At 59.1% G+C, this 18,214-nt stretch overlaps 1 protein-coding gene across 3 annotated transcripts in view; it reads left to right on the forward strand.

Moving 5' to 3' along the window:
• Positions 1–18,214, forward strand: part of ALDH1A3 (aldehyde dehydrogenase 1 family member A3) — a 32,711-nt gene that overhangs the window by 8,297 nt on the left and 6,200 nt on the right. For 2 of the 3 annotated variants that reach the window (XM_036232046.1, XM_036232045.1), the window contains 7 exons: positions 3,150–3,279; positions 3,594–3,655; positions 5,915–6,100; positions 7,663–7,776; positions 10,132–10,234; positions 12,734–12,918; positions 17,226–17,390. In XM_036232046.1, coding sequence (XP_036087939.1) covers positions 3,150–3,279; positions 3,594–3,655; positions 5,915–6,100; positions 7,663–7,776; positions 10,132–10,234; positions 12,734–12,918; positions 17,226–17,390 — 945 coding nt within the window. The remainder of the gene's footprint in view (positions 1–3,149; positions 3,280–3,593; positions 3,656–5,914; positions 6,101–7,662; positions 7,777–10,131; positions 10,235–12,733; positions 12,919–17,225; positions 17,391–18,214) is intronic. The other variant, XM_016154908.2, reaches the window with a different exon arrangement.

The following is an 18,214-nucleotide window of genomic DNA, read 5'->3' on the forward strand; positions in this document are numbered from 1 at the left end:
AAAACCAGTTCCTTCCTTCCTCGATCTGATGTCAGGAGTCAGCAGGAGAGTGGACGCGCTCGTGGAGGACAGTGTCCGCCAGGATGCGGGTGCCGTGCCTGTGCCCGGCCATGCGTCGTGGGGTGGAGGGAGGAGGGGTTCGCGTCTCCGTTCCGCTCCGGGCACTCGGCCCCGCGGACATGACGTGTGCCCACAGTCCCGAGCTTTCTTCACCCCCGTCGGCCGGTCCAACGCATTTGCCCCAAATCTTCGTGAGGGAAACCCCTCCAGGGTCAGCGTTTCTCTCCCAGGAGCCTCTCGTTTCTTCCTGCAATGACAGCCAGCCTCGACTCTCAAGCTGCCAAACTGGCTTTTTCAAAAACATTGCTGTTTTCACCCAGCATGAGCTCATCAGTCTGCAATGTGTGTGTGCGTGTGTGTGTGTGTGTGTGTGTGCGCGCAGGCAAGAGCTCATGTGCCCTGGGCAGCCCTCCTCGCCCTGTCCCCAAGGGCCAGTGTCATCTTTGGGAGCAGGGGCTGCAAGGCCACCTTCCCCCCTCAGCCCGCCTCGTCGTCTGCAGGACTGCGTCGAGAGAGCAGGCCAAGCAAGTCGCCTCTGCCGTCAGAATCTCACTCCCACAGCAAATAAGATCCAGCTCTGTGCCGCGTCGTGAAAGGGACAAGACAGTTCCTGACAAACACGGTTTTCAGAACTGGGACCACGGCACAGGAAAGCGCCCCTCACTCTCCGGCCTGATACGCATTTCTGCATTTTCGTTCACAAGTGCTTCTGGCCGTCGCGTCCCAGGCCGGCTCAGTGGTTTGGACAGAGCTGGGCGTTTACGTCTGTGTCCAGCTCTGCTCTCTCCCTGTTCCCGAGGCGAGGCGGCGAGGCCCACATTCTGGCTGCTCAGATGCTCACTTGGGGAGCCCCCGAATGGGTGGGCGGCCTTCCCTGTTTACTCTCTTGTTCAGCCGGGGTGCACCGGCAGCCCGGGGACCAGCTCCCCAATGCTCTCCCTTCGTTTTTTAGCATCCGATCATTACGATGCTGGTTTTCCAGAAGGCGTCCTCGACTCCTACTACGTTAAAGGAAATGAAACTTACAAGCAGCTGTGGTTTAACTCTCGCTCCAATCACAATTCACTGTTCAAAAGTCCCCGGTAGCTAAGACTTGATTTCTCAGGTTCCATCCTGTCTACTCACCTCACCTGTGGATATTATTTACTTATTCGATTGTTAGTTTATTTGTTTAAAGAATTTCCCGTCTGAACCTATCGCGGCCTGGTTTTGCTTGGACGGGTTCCATAAAACCAGCCCGGCCGATTCGAGTAGTCGCTGCCACCGGCCGCCTCGCCCGAGCTATCATGATGAGACGAGCCAGGGCCAGCTGGACGCTGGCCGTCGCCGGGCTTGTCGTGGGCGCTTTGCCTGTCGCGTTCCCGTTTCGGAGATGAGGATCCCGAGGCACAGAGAGGCCACGGCACCCGTCCGCGGTTGCCCAGCCGGAGACGCTTCGCGATTCCCCGTGATGTGATGTCGCGGTCCCTCTACCTGTCTCGCTCCTTCCCAAGAGGGCCGAGGACACACACTCCTGGTTCCACCGACGGACATGCAGATGCTGTCCGGCGTGGCCTGGTCCCGGAGACCTTTAGGCAGGATTTGGGATCTCGGGTTCCTCCCGGAAAATAAAAGTCCCAGCTTTGCCTTGTAAATGAACAGGAGCCAAAGGTACAGGGTGCTGGGCGTCCCCTTGGCCTGGCTTGGTCCCTGAGCAGCAGGCGACGTGCAGCCCACACTGTCGGGCCAGCCTTGTCTCCTTCAGCAAGGCACAGTCCTACGTCCTTGGAGCCTCCGAGTGAGGATCGCCAAGCACCTGCCCAGTCCCCGAAGGGACAGTGACCATCATCATCATCGTGGCTGTGCCTGCCTGTCGCCGTTGCCGTGGGCGACACTGTCGCTCGCTGTGGCTGTGGAAGTAGGTCATGACTGTGCTTATCCCATTTTACAGGCTGGGAAGCTGAGGCAGGGACAGGCTCAGGGACCCGCCCACGCTAGGGAAGAGGCCGCCTCCTGGGTAGAGGTGGCCGAGGTCGCACAGGGTCACCCAGCGTCTCACGTGGCCACCCCGCCGTCGTTCCAGATGCAAACGTCTGGGGGCAGCGGCCTCAACAACGGTCACCGGGCTGGCTGGACATTAGGTGCCCATGTTTGGTGCTGTCCGTGCGCTGGAGAACCTCGGAGGGGTCGCGGCCCCGTCTGTCGGCCTCCGCGTCTACACCCCGTGACGGGAGCTTGGTGGTCCAGCTCAGGCTGGAGGCGGCATGCAGGGCCCCCCCGCCTCACTTCCTCTGTGAATCGCCATCTCACCGCAGCGACTCCGAAGCAGGAATCCAGCCCCGGGCTGCGCGTCGGGGTGGCCGCTTCCTGCAGAGCCGCGTGGCAGGCGGCGTCGGCCCTGCCTCTCGACTGGGGCCGCTTGTCTGAGGCACAAAGGGCTCCTCTGACGGCCGGGCTGCAAATAGAAAAGCACCCTGGGCACCCCCGAGCAGCTGCGCCTCACCCCGGGTGGCCGCCTCCCTCTCCGCCAGGGGCGAGGCCTCGCCCGCCTCCCGCATCCGGCTTTGCAGCCCCGTGGGGAAGGGGCGGGCGCGGTGGGGGGGTGGACATCGTGTCTTTGTGCTTCTGGGCTCGGCCGATCGTGACGTGCCGTCAGCTGGACCACGTCCTCCCTTCCTCTTTTGCTGGAGGGAGCCAGTCCTCCCTCCAGCTAACCCCCCAGAAGCTCCCCGGGAGTGTGCAAACACGTGTGGCCGGTCACGCCGCTGAGGCGGCCGCACGCTGGCCAGACGACCACACGCGGGAGCGCCCGTCCTCCCAGCGAGGCTGCAAATCGTCGCCGTGTCCGCTGTCCTCTGTGGGGACGCACACTGGAGCTCCAGCCCGCCCCCCTCACCGCCCCGGCTTTACGCGTTCTGAAATAAAAGCACCCTGGAGGGTCCATGACGGCTCTTGCGTTCAATATAGCGTCTCGCTTTCTGAAGAGATGCCCTTGGCTGGGAGGGCCGGAGGGCCATGCCCAAGCACGCTCCCCCCCGACCCCGTCCGGCCCCGTCCTGCCGCAGAAGCGAAGGGACTCTGTGCCTGAGGCTGCCGCGTTCTCGTTACAGACCCTGGAAACCCTGGACACGGGCAAGCCCTTCCTCCACGCCTTCTTCATCGACCTGGAGGGCTGTATCAAGACCCTGCGGTACTTTGCGGGGTGGGCCGACAAAATACAGGGCAGAACCATCCCCACAGGTGAGCCGAGGAAAGCCCTCAGCCGGGGTCTTTCGGGGGTTCTTGTCTGTCCATCCCTCCCTGTCCGTCTGCAGAGCACCCCCTGGTCTTCTCCAGGCCCCGCCACCAAAGCAATGGCCCTCGAGCCGATCTCTCCTCCAAGGAGTTTTACTTTCTAAGTCGAATTTGAAATCGCTCATTCGTCTCACAGACGAGACGTAGAGCTAACACGTTTGTGGGCTTCTGGGTGCCTTCCTTGTTTTTATACCGTTTTAAAGATTTGAACCTAGATGAATGCCAGCGTCGGCCTCCCCTTCTCGTAAACTCTCTTTCAGATGACCACGTCGTGTGTTTCACCAGGCACGAGCCCGTGGGCGTCTGCGGGGCCATCACGCCCGTAAGTAGGCGGCTTTTCTAGACAGACCCGCGTGGCTCTCCCCCGCCCCACCCCAGGCCCCTCCGGCCCTCGGAAACAATGTCTGGTGTGCTTTGGTTTGATCGCATCGAGACTAACTGAGCGTTGGCTCGGTGGCATGGAGCTTAAGCTGGAGGGTTATCAAGATGGTTTAAGTGTCACCCCTAATCTCAAGAGGTGACTCCAGGGGGTGCAGCAGAAGGCACCATGGGTTCCAAACGGAGGAGGCAGGGGCACCCTTAGGGAGATGGTCTCTTAAACAGACCTCGAAGAACAAGAAAGGAAGTTCAACAGGGCAAAGGGTTTACCACGCAGAAGGACCGGCCTGAGCAGAGGCGTGGGACAGCCTGGGCCCCTGGGCAGGCCATGGCGGGACGGCTGCCGTGGTCGGAGCTTAGACGGGGCAGATGGCGACGTAGAGGAAGGTCAGGGGGCGCAGCCCGGCTTCCAGCCAGTCCTGGCTGCCGGACCAGGGCGGGGGGGGGGGCGGGGGGGCTTCATTCACCGGGCACTGGGCAGCCTGTCTGCCGGAGGAAGCCCCAGGCCCCCTCGGCAGCTGGGAGGGAGCCGGGACAGGGGCGGCAGTGTGAACAGAAGGTTGGGAAAGTGCTCCCTGGAGGCAGAAAGAGGTATCACTTCCGCACACGGATTTGGGTGCCGGCTACGGAAGACGTGGTCTGTTCCTCAAGGGAGCTGCTGGCCAGTGAGGAGGAGGCGTCCACTCCAGAAGCAATGACAGCGATCAGACAGGAGCCATTTAAGGGGCAGGCGGATGCCCGGGCTGCAAAGCACGGGGCGGGGTCCTGGCTGGAGCCGGGTGGGTGGTTCGGCCGTTGCTGAGAGGGGAAACCGGCGAAGCCAGAGGCTGGGGCTTCGTGCCGTGAAGGACGATCACCCCGGGCAGGCGCGGCCCAGGGCCCCGCGGAACCGCCAAGCCGAGGGGCCGTGCGCGAAGTTGAGTCTGGGGCTCAAGAGAGAGGCCAGCGCTGGCGGTACCCAGAGGTGCTCCTGCCCCTCACGATGGGGAGTCCGCCAAAATGGGGTGCAGAGTGAGGCCACCAGGGACCCCATCGAGAAACGTGAGATGCCCCAGGGGATGAGCACGTGTCTAGAAAGAGGATGTGGTCAGTGGGTTCCTACCCTACCTGGAAATTAAAGACAGAGACACAGCTGAGGGGTTCGCTCACGTAGAGTGGGGTGCCAGGTACAGGTGAGGACCGCTTGCAGGGGGCCCCGGAAACGGAGCTGGGCGCGCGGCTGCGGCCCTTCCAGGAAGTTTCCAGGGGAGATGCTGAGAGGCGGGAGGCCAAGGGTGGGGGCATCTGTGTGCAATGGCGGGGTGACGGCATTGCCGTGCTGAGCAGCGAGCATCCAGGAAGAAGAGGGGACCCGGTCACCAGTGGGGGACTCATCCCTGCTGCCCCTCAGCCGGGCACACAGGCCCTTTGGAACCGGGGTCTCGGCGTTGTTGTCCAGGGGTGGGAACCTCAGACGGAGCTCGGGGAGGGGTGGGGGGAGAAATTCGAGTGGCCGAGCAGCACCTTCCAGTGGGTCCGGAAGTGGGGGTCCTCGATGAGCCCCTCTGTCTGCGTCTTGGAGGGCGAGGGGCCACGGGGGCTCCCGTGTGGCTCGGAGTAGACGGGATAGCCAGAATCGAGCTGAGCGCTCTCCGTCAGAGGTGGTTGGCGTCAGATGTGACACTTTGAGGGACAGTGTAGCAGAGAAGATGCATGCCTGGCCTTCGCCTGCCGGTTCGTGACCTTGGGCCAAGGTGACCTCATCCCCGTCCGTACCCGGACGCGATAACATGAGGACCCCGCGGCGGTCGCAGGGGTGAAATGAGTTCATTTTGCAAAGCGCTCGGAACAAACCGCGCCTGGTACCCCGCGTGAGCTCCGCAGGCGTCCGCCCTTGCCGGGCTTCCCGTCCTGGTGATCTCGGCGTCCTGTGCCTCTGTAGTTGAACGATGAGGAGAAAAGCACCAGTTCATTGGGCTTGGGGGGTCAGGGGGGGTCATATGTATCCCATGAGCTTAGGAGAGGCGGACTTGGTTCCCGCGGGACTTCTCAGAGCCTTTAACCGGCCGAGGGGGCCGAGGGCGTGGGCACCGCCGGGAGGGTTATCGTTATCTTTGCCGAGAGTAACCGTCAGCGTCTCCCAGAACACGCTTCGAAAGTGCCGGCGGGAGAGCAGTTTTGACCATCCCACACTCCCGGGGCACCCCCGACGCCCCAAATCTAGCCCGTGCAAAGCCGGCGTCCTGCCGGGCCCCCCACGCTCCTCCGTGCTCCGTTGCAGTGGAACTTCCCGCTCCTGATGCTGGCGTGGAAGCTGGCGCCCGCGCTCTGCTGCGGGAACACCGTCGTGGTGAAGCCGGCCGAGCAGACGCCCCTCACCGCGCTCCATCTGGGCGCCCTGATCCGAGAGGTAAGACGTCCGTCCCTCGAAAAGAAAACAGGGTGCGTCCTCTGTAACGCCCCCACTCCCGGGAGCCACCAGCGCCCCCTGCTCACCCCCAGCACCGGATGGTGTCACCGGAGTCACCAGATGGCGCTGCCCCGCCTGCCCGTGCCCCGCTCACAGCGGCGTGGGACGGCGGTGGCATCCGGATGTCACGTTTTACCCCCTGCTTGCGGATGGACACGCGCCGTCCCTCCCCTGGGTCCCCGTGAGCAGGCTTAACTCTCGTCCGGGGTCCAGACCTACACTGTCAGACCCGATGCTTTCTCTGGAGAATGTGCAGGCGAGTCACCCGGGAGGGGACCGAGTACTCGGAGGTCCTTGGGGCCTCGCGTTTCGAAACGGCCTGTGTTTCCTTGTGGGGGGGGGGGGGTGATCTCGGCAGCTCTCGCCGAAGCGGCTGTCACCCAGCCGGACGCACCAACGCTCTGCTCTCGGACGGGCCAACGCGGGGAAGCAAGTGGCCCAAAATGACACCTCCTTCTAGATGCACTTGGTGTCACGTTTCGGTCATTCCGTCCCCAGCTCGTGTGTCACAAAGATTTTAAAGAAGAAAAGAGGGGTGGGAGAAAAGATCTGTTCGGGTCCCTTCTCCCTGGAGCTGCGAGGCCAGGCGCATGACCTTTCCTGCTTGGGGGTGAGGTGGGCGCGGCCAGGGATCACCTAGGTCCCCGTGCCCTTTGACCAGGGACCTAAGACACGATTAAGTCATGTTAATGAGACTTAGAGATTCTAAAATTGCAACTGTTAAAAAACAGTGTCTAGAGAAAGCAAAGTCTCAAGCACCGTCTCCTGAAAGCTTGCCTCCTGAAATGACGCATTTCAGGCGGGACCCCGGGCGCGTGGGGAGGAGCAGCCCCACCCCGTCCATCCGTGGTGACAGTCCTTGTTTAGTCAGGGCGTGATTGTGACAGCAATGGCAGCTCCCACCTCTGGGGAGTGCCGGCTCGGTGTGTGGCCCAGGTTCAGCACGCAGGGACTCAGAAGCAGTGACGTCTTCTTGCCGTCGGAACATCCATGGGGCGGATTTAAGAAATGTAAACGGAAGCTCAGAGGTGACATTTTGCGGGTGCCTCTGAGCCTTAGGCGTTGTGACAAAGGTGTCTCTTCACCCCAACAGACAGACGGACACACGCATGTAGACCCACGGAGAGACACACACACACACACACACACACAGACTTAGACACACACGTGTAGACAGACGTATAGACTCACAGATACAGATACACACAGACACACGCACACCCCGAATGGGGCTCTGCTGCGGAGAGCCACCCCCCTCCCTTAAAGTGCTGACTGAAGGGAGGGGCGTAGGCCTCACCCTGCCCCAGCCTGCACCCCGGCCCCGGGGCCAGCTGGGTGCGGGTCCCGCCCCTGTGGATGGGCCACCCGCGCCCAGACTTCCCCTTGCGGACGCCGCTCTGCCCCGAGAATATCGCTTACCCGCGGCTCTCTCAGCCAGGGGTGGCCCTGTGGTGGACCCCGGCCTCTTTTCCTCCTCTGAACGCCCCTCTGCTCCCCCGCAGGTCGGCTTCCCACCAGGCGTGGTGAACATCGTGCCAGGATTCGGGCCCACGGTGGGAGCGGCAATTTCTTCTCACCCTCGGATCAACAAGATAGCTTTCACCGGGTCCATCGAGGTAACGCCTGCTCGCTGGCTGCTGGTGGACGTGGCCAGGCGGCCTGATTTCCCTTTCAGAGGCCAAACTAATTTTCCTTCTAGATTGGACCGTGTTTTAGTCCTTAACAATCAGTTTTAAAAAGCCACTGGTCCAGTTTCTCAGCTAAGTAAATACCTAATAGAACTCAGAAGCCTGAGGAGAAACTAGTCGTAGATAAGATAGAATAAACATGGAAAACATCCGCGTGACAAACCACATAGCGGTCAAGGTTAAAAGATAAATAACACGCCGGGAGAAAAAGTCATAATTTCTGCAGCTCCTCCGAGGGTTCGTATCCATAAAATGTCAAGCACTCCTAAAAATCAATCAATCAATCAATCAATCAATTAAAGGCAAAGTGGACAATTCAGGGAAGAGAAATTGGACGTCCAGTGAACTCGACCCGGTTCACCGCTAACGGGGAGAATGCAGGCCGGCGTGAAAGTCAGAGTCTTGTTCTTTCGTCTGTCGGACTGGCGAACGTGGAGGTCTGGTGCGGACGAGGCTGAGCGAGGTCAGGTCCCCCCCACCCCCCGTTCTTCGGGCAGAGGGCAGCGTAGCACCCACCACGCATGTGCGAGTGTAAAATCTTTGATTCAGAAATTCCCTTACGAAGCCACTACTTAGGAAAAGTTGCTCCCGTGCATTCACAGACGTCTTTTCCAGAACGTTATGTCCGTTCGATACCGTGTTGTATGGCTCTCACGATAAGAAAAGCGACCCATGGTCTATGGTTGAAACGCGAAAAAGAAACAAACCAAAACAAACGAACAAACGAAAAACGTAGGAAAGCTTATAATCGTATGATCCGTTGGTAGAAATTGTATGAAAGGACGCCCAAGAAATGCTGACCGCGGCCATGTCTGGGGCAGGTCCCGGGGTGACAGGACTTGGTAGCTTGCCCCCCTTAATTTACACCCATCTGTGCCTGAAATTATTTTTAATGAGAAAGTACTTCCTCTGTGACTAAAAAAAGAAGTCGATGAACACTTCCCATGCAGACAATGTCCCCGCCTCCTCCTGGCCCCGTCCGGCTGGGAGCCCGAGGCCCCTCCTGCGGCCTGCCGGACAATGCCACCGCCGCCTCCTTTGCTGGCCGGACTGGGCACTGGTACAGAAGCATGGTCCATCCGCCCCGGGGTCCTGCTTGGCAGTGAGGCAGCCGGCGACAGGCAGCTTGCTGAATGGGGCAGCCGCTCCACGCCCAGCCCTTCCGGGGAGACGGAGGGGCAGAGAGGCGCCAGGCGTGGCTCGGCCCTCCGGCTGTCCCCAAGTTTTCCCAGTCTCCTCCCGCAAGAGCACAATGGGCTCTGGCCCCGCCTGGCTTCTCCACAGAGAGGCCCTGACCCTCTCCCGGCAACTGCGGGGCTGCGCAGGGCCCCCGCCTGGCGGTGCCCTCACGGGGCAGCCGACCTCACGGACAAGAAGGTGGCCTCTGTGTCCCTCCCTAGGACACAGCCCCACCAAGGAACCCCCAGCCTGTGGCGGGCTGGTTTGACATGTCTGCCTGGGGACAAGCATTGTCACCGTATGCCTACCCCAGACCTCGTTCAGGCCACCGATTTGTAAAATGCACTCACAGCTCAGTCTGGGGGAGCAGCCTCCGGCCTGGGGGAGCCCAGCCCTGCCTCCTGCTGAACCCCCGTCCAGGCCTTTGTGAGCGAACCGCTCTCTGAGCATGGCGCCTGGCTTTCCCCGTCACCCAAGAGAAGAAGCCAGCTCCGAGTGCTGGGCCCGGCCCGCCCCCAGCGGCGCGTGGGACAATGGGAGTGGTCTCGGGTGCACGTGGCAAGGCGAGGGCCACAGCTGGGTGAGTGGCCGCCTGGACTTCCAGCCTGGCCCCTGCGGAAGCCTCCGTCTCAGCGAGTGCTTCTGGAGAAGTGACTTTTCATCCCGAAGCTGTGCTCGCCTGTCTTTCTAGTTCTCAGGGGTCCCCCCCCGCCAGGTCTCACCCGGGGCCCTGCGGAACGGTCTTCCCCGCTCACGAGGGCTGGAAGGGCCCTTTCTCTGACCAGCGGGACCGGCCTGCTGCGGGAAGGAGGGGCAGGACCATGCCAAGGCGCTGTTGGCTCGGCCACCAGCCAGCAGGGCGAATCGCTGGGCCTTCGATAGGCCCCCACTCCACCCCGTAAGTGGAGCAGCTGAGACCCAGGGTTCCGGCGATGTTGGGGTCTTGCGTGAGTGAGGTGGCAACGTGGAGGCCCCCGGCGCCTGAGCAGAGCCGCGGGGGGCCCCCAGCCGCTCTGAGCTCGCCGACCCCTGGGCCTGTTCTGAAAGTTCAGGCCACATCCGGCCACGGCCAGGCTTTAATCTGGTCCGTTTTGTGTCCTGAAGGTTGGCAAGCTGGTTAAAGAAGCCGCCTCCAGAAGCAACCTGAAGAGGGTGACCCTGGAACTGGGGGGGAAGAACCCCTGCATCGTGTGTGCGGACGCTGACCGTGAGTGTCTCCCCGCTGGGTTCTGCCGAGCCTCTAGGGCAGGGGTCCCTAACCCCCGGTTCCGGTCCATGGCCCGTTAGGAACCGGCCCGCACAGCAGGAAGTGAGCGGCAGGTGAGTGAACAAAGCATCGTCTGCATCTGCAGCCGCCCCCGGCGCCAGCATCGCCGCCTCAGCTCCGCCTCGGGTCATCAGGCGTCAGATGCTCATGGGAGTCCCGGTCCCCGGTGCCACAAAGGCTGGAGACCGCGGCTCTAGGGGATTCCTTGCCCAAATTGAGACACACACTCGCACACACAGTAGCAGTGCCTTCCCACCCCGGGCCATCCTGCCGTAAATAGGCGGAGATCGCACACCAGCCTCAACTGCTGATGACGCGCTGTGCTGGAGGAAAAGGCTGTGTCCTGGGGGATCCCATCGAGCTTGCCTCCCCGAGCCGTGGAGCAGGCAGGGGCCGTGAGGACAAGGCAGAGAATGGGGAGCTTGGCGGACACATCCCCTCAGAGGTGCCGATCACCGTACCCTGTAACCCCGTGTTCCTATAGAGCTTTCAGGCTCTCCAGAGCCGTGAGGTGTTTCTTCCTTCTTCGTCTCAGGCCTGACAGATCGAGGAGGGCATGGCCGCTGACCCTTAAAAATACCCGTTGGCCCGGGTACTGCCTCTATCCTCCATCCACCTCTTCCCTGGGAAAGAGCCCTGCCCAGCAGCTTAGGGGCAATTCGTGTCTTGCTAGAGCCAAACAACGTGCTTTTCTTGGCAGCCATGTTCAGAAGAGGGAAGACAGGCCAGCCACATCGGCCTGTCTGACAGGGTCAGCTGTCAGATAAAAAGGTGCGACTTCCCCAGTACCCTGGGGCGTCCTGGCCTGAAAGAATAGCCTCCCCCACCAGCTCAGGGGTGCCAGAAATTCTTTTCAAGGAGAACAAAGCCTTCCATTCCACACTCAGATAAGGTCGGAATTGCAAATATCCCTGAGAAAAAAATGACCTTGGCACAATTTCTCGCTAAGGTGTAAATGACTGACATCCTTCCTCTCCTTGAAGCCGGGCCAAGGCGGGAAAGATGGGCTGCTCTTTTGTTTATTTTGTTGCCTGAGCCCTGCTCCCTTGTGGAAGCGGCGTTATCGCTGCCCGTGGTTCCCGGAGCCACGGCCAGCAGCCATTTGTCGAGTTCCCAACTCCCGTCCTGAAGAGGCAGGACTCCTGTTACGCTAGGTGCCACCGTACCCGGGTGCCCCAGCTGCAGCTCAGCGCATCGTCTTCTCCTCCCAGTGAAGAAAAGACGGCGACTGAAACACAGGACTCCTTCTGTTAGGGGGCTGGTCAGACCGGGGTCCGAAACGCCCTCCGTGGCTGTCTGCTGCCCACATGGGCAGCGCCAGCCCACAGGGCTGCATCCTGACGAACCCCGGCATTCCAGGCATGGGGTCAGCCGTAGCACCCCGCCATTCCCCGCCCCTGCAGCCACCGCCCCGCCTCCTACCTGGAAACGCATCAGTGATTTTGGAGAAGGAGCATAGATGCTGTGCTGTGGCCACAGGTCCCCGAAGCCAAGGGCAGCGGTCTGGGTGTCCTGGGTCGCCCGCCCACGCCCGGAGGGGACTTGCTTTCGCTCTGTGCAAACCCTGTGGGGCACCAGAAGCTCCCCTGGGCACGCGAACGACCTCTCTCTCCCGCTCATCCACTGAGCGGGTCCCCAGAGATCGCGAGCACCCTCCCAGTTCTGTTCCGGTAACTGGGTTCATTCCGCGCCCGCTCTACGACTCCGACACGGCCCTCGTCAGGCAGGCTCGGTGCTTCGGGTTTCGATTTTGCTTTTTTAGCTGTTCTAAGTCAGACGTGCATGGTGTTACGCTACTTAAGAAGACCCTCCTGTTCCTCAAAGTGGGAAATCTGGGTTCCTTTGACACAGCGGTCCCCAGCTTTTGTGGCACCAAGGATGGGGGCTCCTGTAAGAATCTCACGCCTGACGATCTGAGGCGGAGCTGAGGCGGTGACGTTGGCCCCGGGGAGTGGCTGCAGATACAGATGAGCTTTGCTCACTCTCCCGCTGCTCACCTCCTGCTGTGCGTGGCCCAGGGGAGGGGAGTGTTGGGGAGCCCCCCCTCCTGCTTCAAAAGTTCTTACCAATGGACTCATATCAGGACTTAGCAAAGGTTATTCTACAGGACATCAGTTCTCCAGAAAAGCGGGGAGAGGGGGGTCCACGAGCAAGCGCAATGGGAACTCTGGCAACTCTCTGTGCTTTTTAGCACAGTAAAGACCCTTGAGAAGTCCCACAATCAGAACCTCTTCAACCCCAAACCCAGTGGACCCAAAAGGCCTTTTTTCCTCCCCGTCCTCTGCGTCTGGGAAATGCTGGGAACAAGATTAATTTCTGAAACCCCAGAGCTTGTTTTCTTGTGCGGGCAATTAGAGTTGCAGCTGTTGCCAGCCCCGCCCTAACGACATAATCGCTTCCCGTTGTCCGCCCCCCCCCCCCCGCACCCCCTCCCTCCAGTGGACTTGGCGGTGCAGTGTGCCCACCAGGGAGTGTTCTTCAACCAAGGCCAATGCTGCACGGCGGCCTCCCGGGTGTTCGTGGAGGAGCAGGTCTACGCCGAGTTTGTCAGACGCAGCGTGGAGTTCGCCAAGAAGAGGCCCGTGGGAGACCCCTTCGACGTCAGGACGGAGCAGGGGCCTCAGGTAACCGGCGCGAGGGGCCCCCCTCCGTGGGCGCAGCCAGGCGGCGCCCCAGGTGCCGTGTGATTCCGGGGGTCCCTCTCGAAGCTGAGGGGAGCCTGCGCGCTCCATGCCCACCCACAGTACATACGGTTCCATCAGGTCCCAGCGGGGCCATAATGCGGGGTGGGACGCACAGAGGCTTTGCTCTTTGCAGGAGATAATGCCGAGCTCGGGGCCTCGCCAGCAGGGAGGCGCCCCCAGTTCCTCGGGCTGTGTGCCCGTACCCTCCAGCCAGAGGGCTGCGCCTTCTCTGAGCCACCGGGGTCCCCAGCACAGAGGTACCTGCAGAAAAGGAGTTATAACCCTGGCCAGCAGGCAGCAGAGTGCAGGCGGGAGCCCAGGCGGGGGCAGTGCCAGGAGCTGGTGGTCTCGGCCTAGATGCCCTTGAGCCTGTGTGTGTTATAGGCCAAGGTGACTCAGAAACCACAAAATCCCCTTGCAGAGAGCTTGGGGCGGTGGGGGCGGGGGGGCGTGCGCATCGCCAGGCACATGTCTCTGGAGGCCTGGTCTAAAAAGCCAACAGGATGAAACCGATCATAACCACGCGGTTTTATAACCTCTTTACAAGGGCACATCCTGTATCACTTTCTTACTAATTATGCAGTCCAGCACATGGATAACTATTTAACAGGGGGCAGGCTGACCGTCCCATGCTCGGCTGCAGCCCACGATCCTCGCGGCCAGAGTCTCGCCCCGGCCACGAAGTCTCGAATCACATGTCAGGACTCGGCCCCCTCGCGTGCGGCCCGGGGTTTGCCGCGGCTGGGGCACCGCGTGTTTACACGGGAAGTCGCGGAGCTGAGCACACACTTGGCTCGGGTGACCTCGCGAAAGTTCCAAGCCCCTTTCAGACCTCAATTTCCTCGACTGGAAAATGGGAGTAATTGATGGCTATTACGAACACTTCAAGGCGCCCATTAAGTTCTGATTTTTTAAATGGGAGGGCGGAGTGTTACATGACAGGCTCTTTGATCTAGGTGGTAGTGGAGGACTTCAGGACTTGAGGGTATTTCTCTCAGGTCTTGCTGGGCCTGGGGGATGCTCTGGCCGGGGACGGAGGGGCTGGGGGAGCAGGACCACCCCGCTTCCCATGCCATTCTGCTCTGAGGCTCTAATATCACATGACCCTGGTGGAGAAAAGCATCTCTACTTGTAACCAACACCTCCTTCCCCCTATCCTGCCAGCCTCAGCCCCACACCCAGGGGCCAGGGGCACAGAGGTCATCTCGCAGCTTTGGTCGGGTTTCGGATCCACGTGCAAACATGGCCGCAAGTCATTATCGAATCCACGGCGATGTTAAAACGAATCCAGACTCCATGGGAAAAGACGTGAGCTGATCCCGGGCTGAAGGAAACTCTTTTACCCCATCATTATCCGAAACCCTCTTTCCAAAGCTCCGGGCGCGAGTTCTGAAGCCAGATGGAGGAGCGTCTTCCAAGAGCGCCGAGCCAAGCGGAATAGGTGTTGATTTCATCTGTGTGCTTTTTTGCTGCTTCTGCCGAAAGTCCTTTTCGAAAGCTCACTTAAGCCATCCGACCTCAGCATATTATTTCAGGATGCTGTTGGCTTTCCCGCATCCCCTCCCTGCCTCCCCCCAACAAAAAAAAGTGCTTTTTTTTTTTTTTTTTTCATCTACGGTAATGAGATTTTACTTTGAGAGGACTCACAGCTGTCTAAATAGTTCGGTCTGTGTCATGCCTGTAAAACAGCTCAGCGACCTAGATCCGCGTCCGCGGCAGGCCAGCCGCTTGCTGGAATGCCCCAACGTCACTCAGGTTTATCTGGCAACCGAGCAACGAGGCGCATAAACATCGCGCGGGCCACCTGGCGGGGCCGGATCCAGCGTCGCCCCCCGCCACCCCCCCACCCACAGAGCCAAACGCAGCCTTTGACCGCTCGCCCGGGGCCCGTAGGTCTCTGTCTCTGTGTGGTGTGTCTTGCCGCGTCCTTCGCTTCCGGCGGGGTCTCCTTCCTGCCTCGCCAGACGCCAGCTGACGTTTCCTGGAGGAGCATGAGACGGAAGCAGTCTGTTCGCTCGGGCTGGCCAGGGAGAGTTGGGTGTGGGTGTGCAGGGGATCGGGGCCGCGATGGGGCCGGGAGAGCAGGCCCGGACTTCCAGGAGGAGAGAGTGACTCCTGCACCGTTTACCTTACGACGCAGAAGTTGAGAGAGCCTCGAGAATTTTCCGGACCCTCGGCAGTTGTTTGAATGAATTGCTTTCTGAATGTGGCCAAACCCAAACACGTATAAAATACCCGGCCCCGTTCCTAGGCCCAGTTCTTACCTTTTCCTCCAGCTTTTTTCTTTTTGTTTAATGTGTGTACAAGCACATACAAATATGGATTCTAATTCCCCATTTTTACCCAAAAGAGAACTGCGCTATCTATACTGTCTTGCACCTTGGTTTTTGGCCCCAACGAGAAATTCGAAGAACGTTCTGTACCAGTTTTGGGGAACTTGCCTCCTTTTTCACATGTGCATAAAATTCCGCTGTGGGAATCCACCAGGATTGAAATAACGCGTTCTGGTGAGCCCGTAGGTGTGCGGAGAGCGTGTCATTTCGTACAAGCGCAAGAGAATCCAGGCGGTGCGTTCCCCAGTGAGTGGTTTCTACGAGGATTGCCAAATTACTTTCCAAGAGAATAAAACAACTTGTGTTCCCTCTAGCCTTGAAGGAGCTTGTCTGTTTCTCCAGACTTAATAACAGAACATGGCTATTTGCCCATCTGATAGTTCAAAATGCATCTCGTTTGGCTTTAATATCCGTGTAGCTCTCGTAATGAGTAAGGTAGAACATCTTGTCATATCTTCAAAAGCCATTTGTATTTATGTTTCCATTAGCTGTGCATGCGGCTTGGGTCTTTTTCTCTTGTATTGCTTTTTTTTTTTTTTTAAATCACTTCCAAGAACTCGTAACGTACGAGAGAGATTAGCTCTGTTTCTACATGGCTTGTCAATGTTTTCCCATTTGTTTTGCCTTTCGATTTTCCTTATGCTGTTTTTGCCTCTTTTTTTTTTTTTTTTTTTAATAGACTTGAATATATCTATCTTTTCTATTCGGCTTCTGGATTTCGAGTCATAGCAAAGCCGTCGGCACTCCCAAGCTTACAGAGGCCTTCTGTCGCATGAGAGAATTTGAAAACTTCTATGCCTTCCTTTCTCGTAGTTGAGGTTTTGATCTGTTTGGAATTCGCCGTGGTATAAGGCGTGAGGTGTGGATCCGACTTGGTATTTTTAACCCCGGATCCACTCTTCATGAGGGGACAGGTCAAGCGACATGCACGGCTTGTCCCCACCCCTTCTAAGAAAGCCAGCCTGCTCCTCTGAGATAGGCAGCCATCCAAATGCACTCTTGGCTTTGTATGTTTTGTGTGTGTGTGTGTGTGTGTGTGTGTGTGTGTGTGTCATTTAAATGAAACCAGTTTTTCTGTCTAAACTGCCAGCTACAGCTAGCCTTTCAAAGGCCTCTCTCTCCCAGCCCAAGAGGAGAGAATGGGAACAGAGTCTCGGGCCAAGACAGGCTGTTTGGGTGCCGTGTCCATAAGCTGGGTGTTAGGCTAGAAGGATGGGATACACTCTGCTCAGGGGCTCACGAGACAAGGCGCCAAACGGTGGAGCTTCCTGACGGGCCGGCCCCCTGCCCACCAAGGACCAGCCCTACCATCTCACCTCGACCTTCATCCGCTCCGTTTCCGGGCCTACGGAGTAAGATGGTCACTTCTCTGCACCACGGATGGAGAATTCCAGAAACCGTCACCCTGATCCACGGTGCCCTGGGAGCAGGGCACAGCATTGCCAGATACAATGCGTGGCACCCAGTCCGATTTGAAGTTTGAGTTCCACAGTGAATACCTTTTGAGCAAGTATCTCCCGAAGATTGTTTGGTGGGATGCTTCTACTAAAAAAACAAATTCAAATTGAGCTGGGAATGCTATAGTTTAATTTGATAAACCCTGGCAACCCTTGCAGGATGCAAAGAGTTGGGAGAGCAGAGGGACCACTTGGGTCCTGATTCACCCATGAGTTTGCTCAGCGGCATGGAGAGGGGCAGACGTGTGAATAAAGCCCATGCCTGGCGAGGAAGCTCAGGGCCTGCCCCCCGCTCCCCTGCCCTGCTCCGAAGAGCCTATATTTATTTGTACATTGGCAGAACGTTTGTTCCGTGAATCACTTGGCCACAACACTTAGGGGTGAGGCTGTGGGCCACGTAAGGGGGCAGCCGCTGCCCACCAGGAAGCCAGGATGTGCGCCTCTTCATGTCTTGCAGATTGACCAACACCAGTTCGACAGAATCCTCGACCTGATCGAGAGCGGGAAGGAAGAGGGAGCCAAGCTGGAATGCGGGGGCTCGGCCATGAAAGACAGGGGACTCTTCATCAAACCCACAGTCTTCTCAGAGGTCACCGACACCATGCGGATCGCCAAAGAGGAGGTACTGGCCAGGGGCAAAGGGACAGCTGTGGCCTGCGGGGCCCGTTGCCCAGCCGGGGTGGGGGGTGGGGACCAGGGCGGTGGCCGGGTCTTCTCTGGGGCTCAGGAGTCCCCCGAAGCCTTTACAAGGGAAGGGTTTTGCTTTCTGGTGCATCTTTTCTCCCCTTGGGGGTCCTTAGGGAGGCCGCCTCGCCTCTGGAAACCCGAGCCCTCTGTAGAGGGTGCAGAGCACGCCTTTCCCCATTCATCACTCAGGGTCCCTGTCTTCAAACACGTCCCAGGGCAGAAGGCCATTGCCGCCTGTGGGTCTTGCCAGGAATCGTGGATTCGTGGCCCCGACCGGAGCTAAACGAGAAGTGTGCATTCTTAGAGCACGCCACGGAATTCTCCCTGAAGTGTTCTGGGAACGGCGGACGCGAAGGCGGCCCCCTAAGAATGCCCCTCTCCCTTCGTCCCCCAATTCCACTGTTAAGCTAGACGGACAGTGGCTCCCACGCGGGTCCCCGGTGGTCAGAGCCTGGGACGTGGCCCTTGGGGACACACACCAGAGTGGCCGGGGGCAAAGGGAATTGCTGCCGAGGGCTGCCAGAGTGGGCATTTCCTAGACTCTCCCCTCGAGATTTCTGTGGGTGACTAGTCTCCCTGGGAACCCGGGAAGGTATTTTGGTAGGTTGGCACCGTCCCGCGGAGCTACGATCGTCCCAAACGTGGAATCAATTAGAAGCGCCTTTCAAAATTATCTTTAAATGTTCAGACTTTTAACTCTTTCCTTTCCTTTTTTTTTTTTTTTGTGATGTCGTGGACTCTTTCCCCCGGGAGCTTTAG

The sequence above is a fragment of the Rousettus aegyptiacus genome, unplaced genomic scaffold, assembly GCF_014176215.1.
Source record: "Rousettus aegyptiacus isolate mRouAeg1 unplaced genomic scaffold, mRouAeg1.p scaffold_m13_p_14, whole genome shotgun sequence".
Classification (NCBI taxonomy): domain Eukaryota; kingdom Metazoa; phylum Chordata; class Mammalia; order Chiroptera; family Pteropodidae; genus Rousettus; species Rousettus aegyptiacus.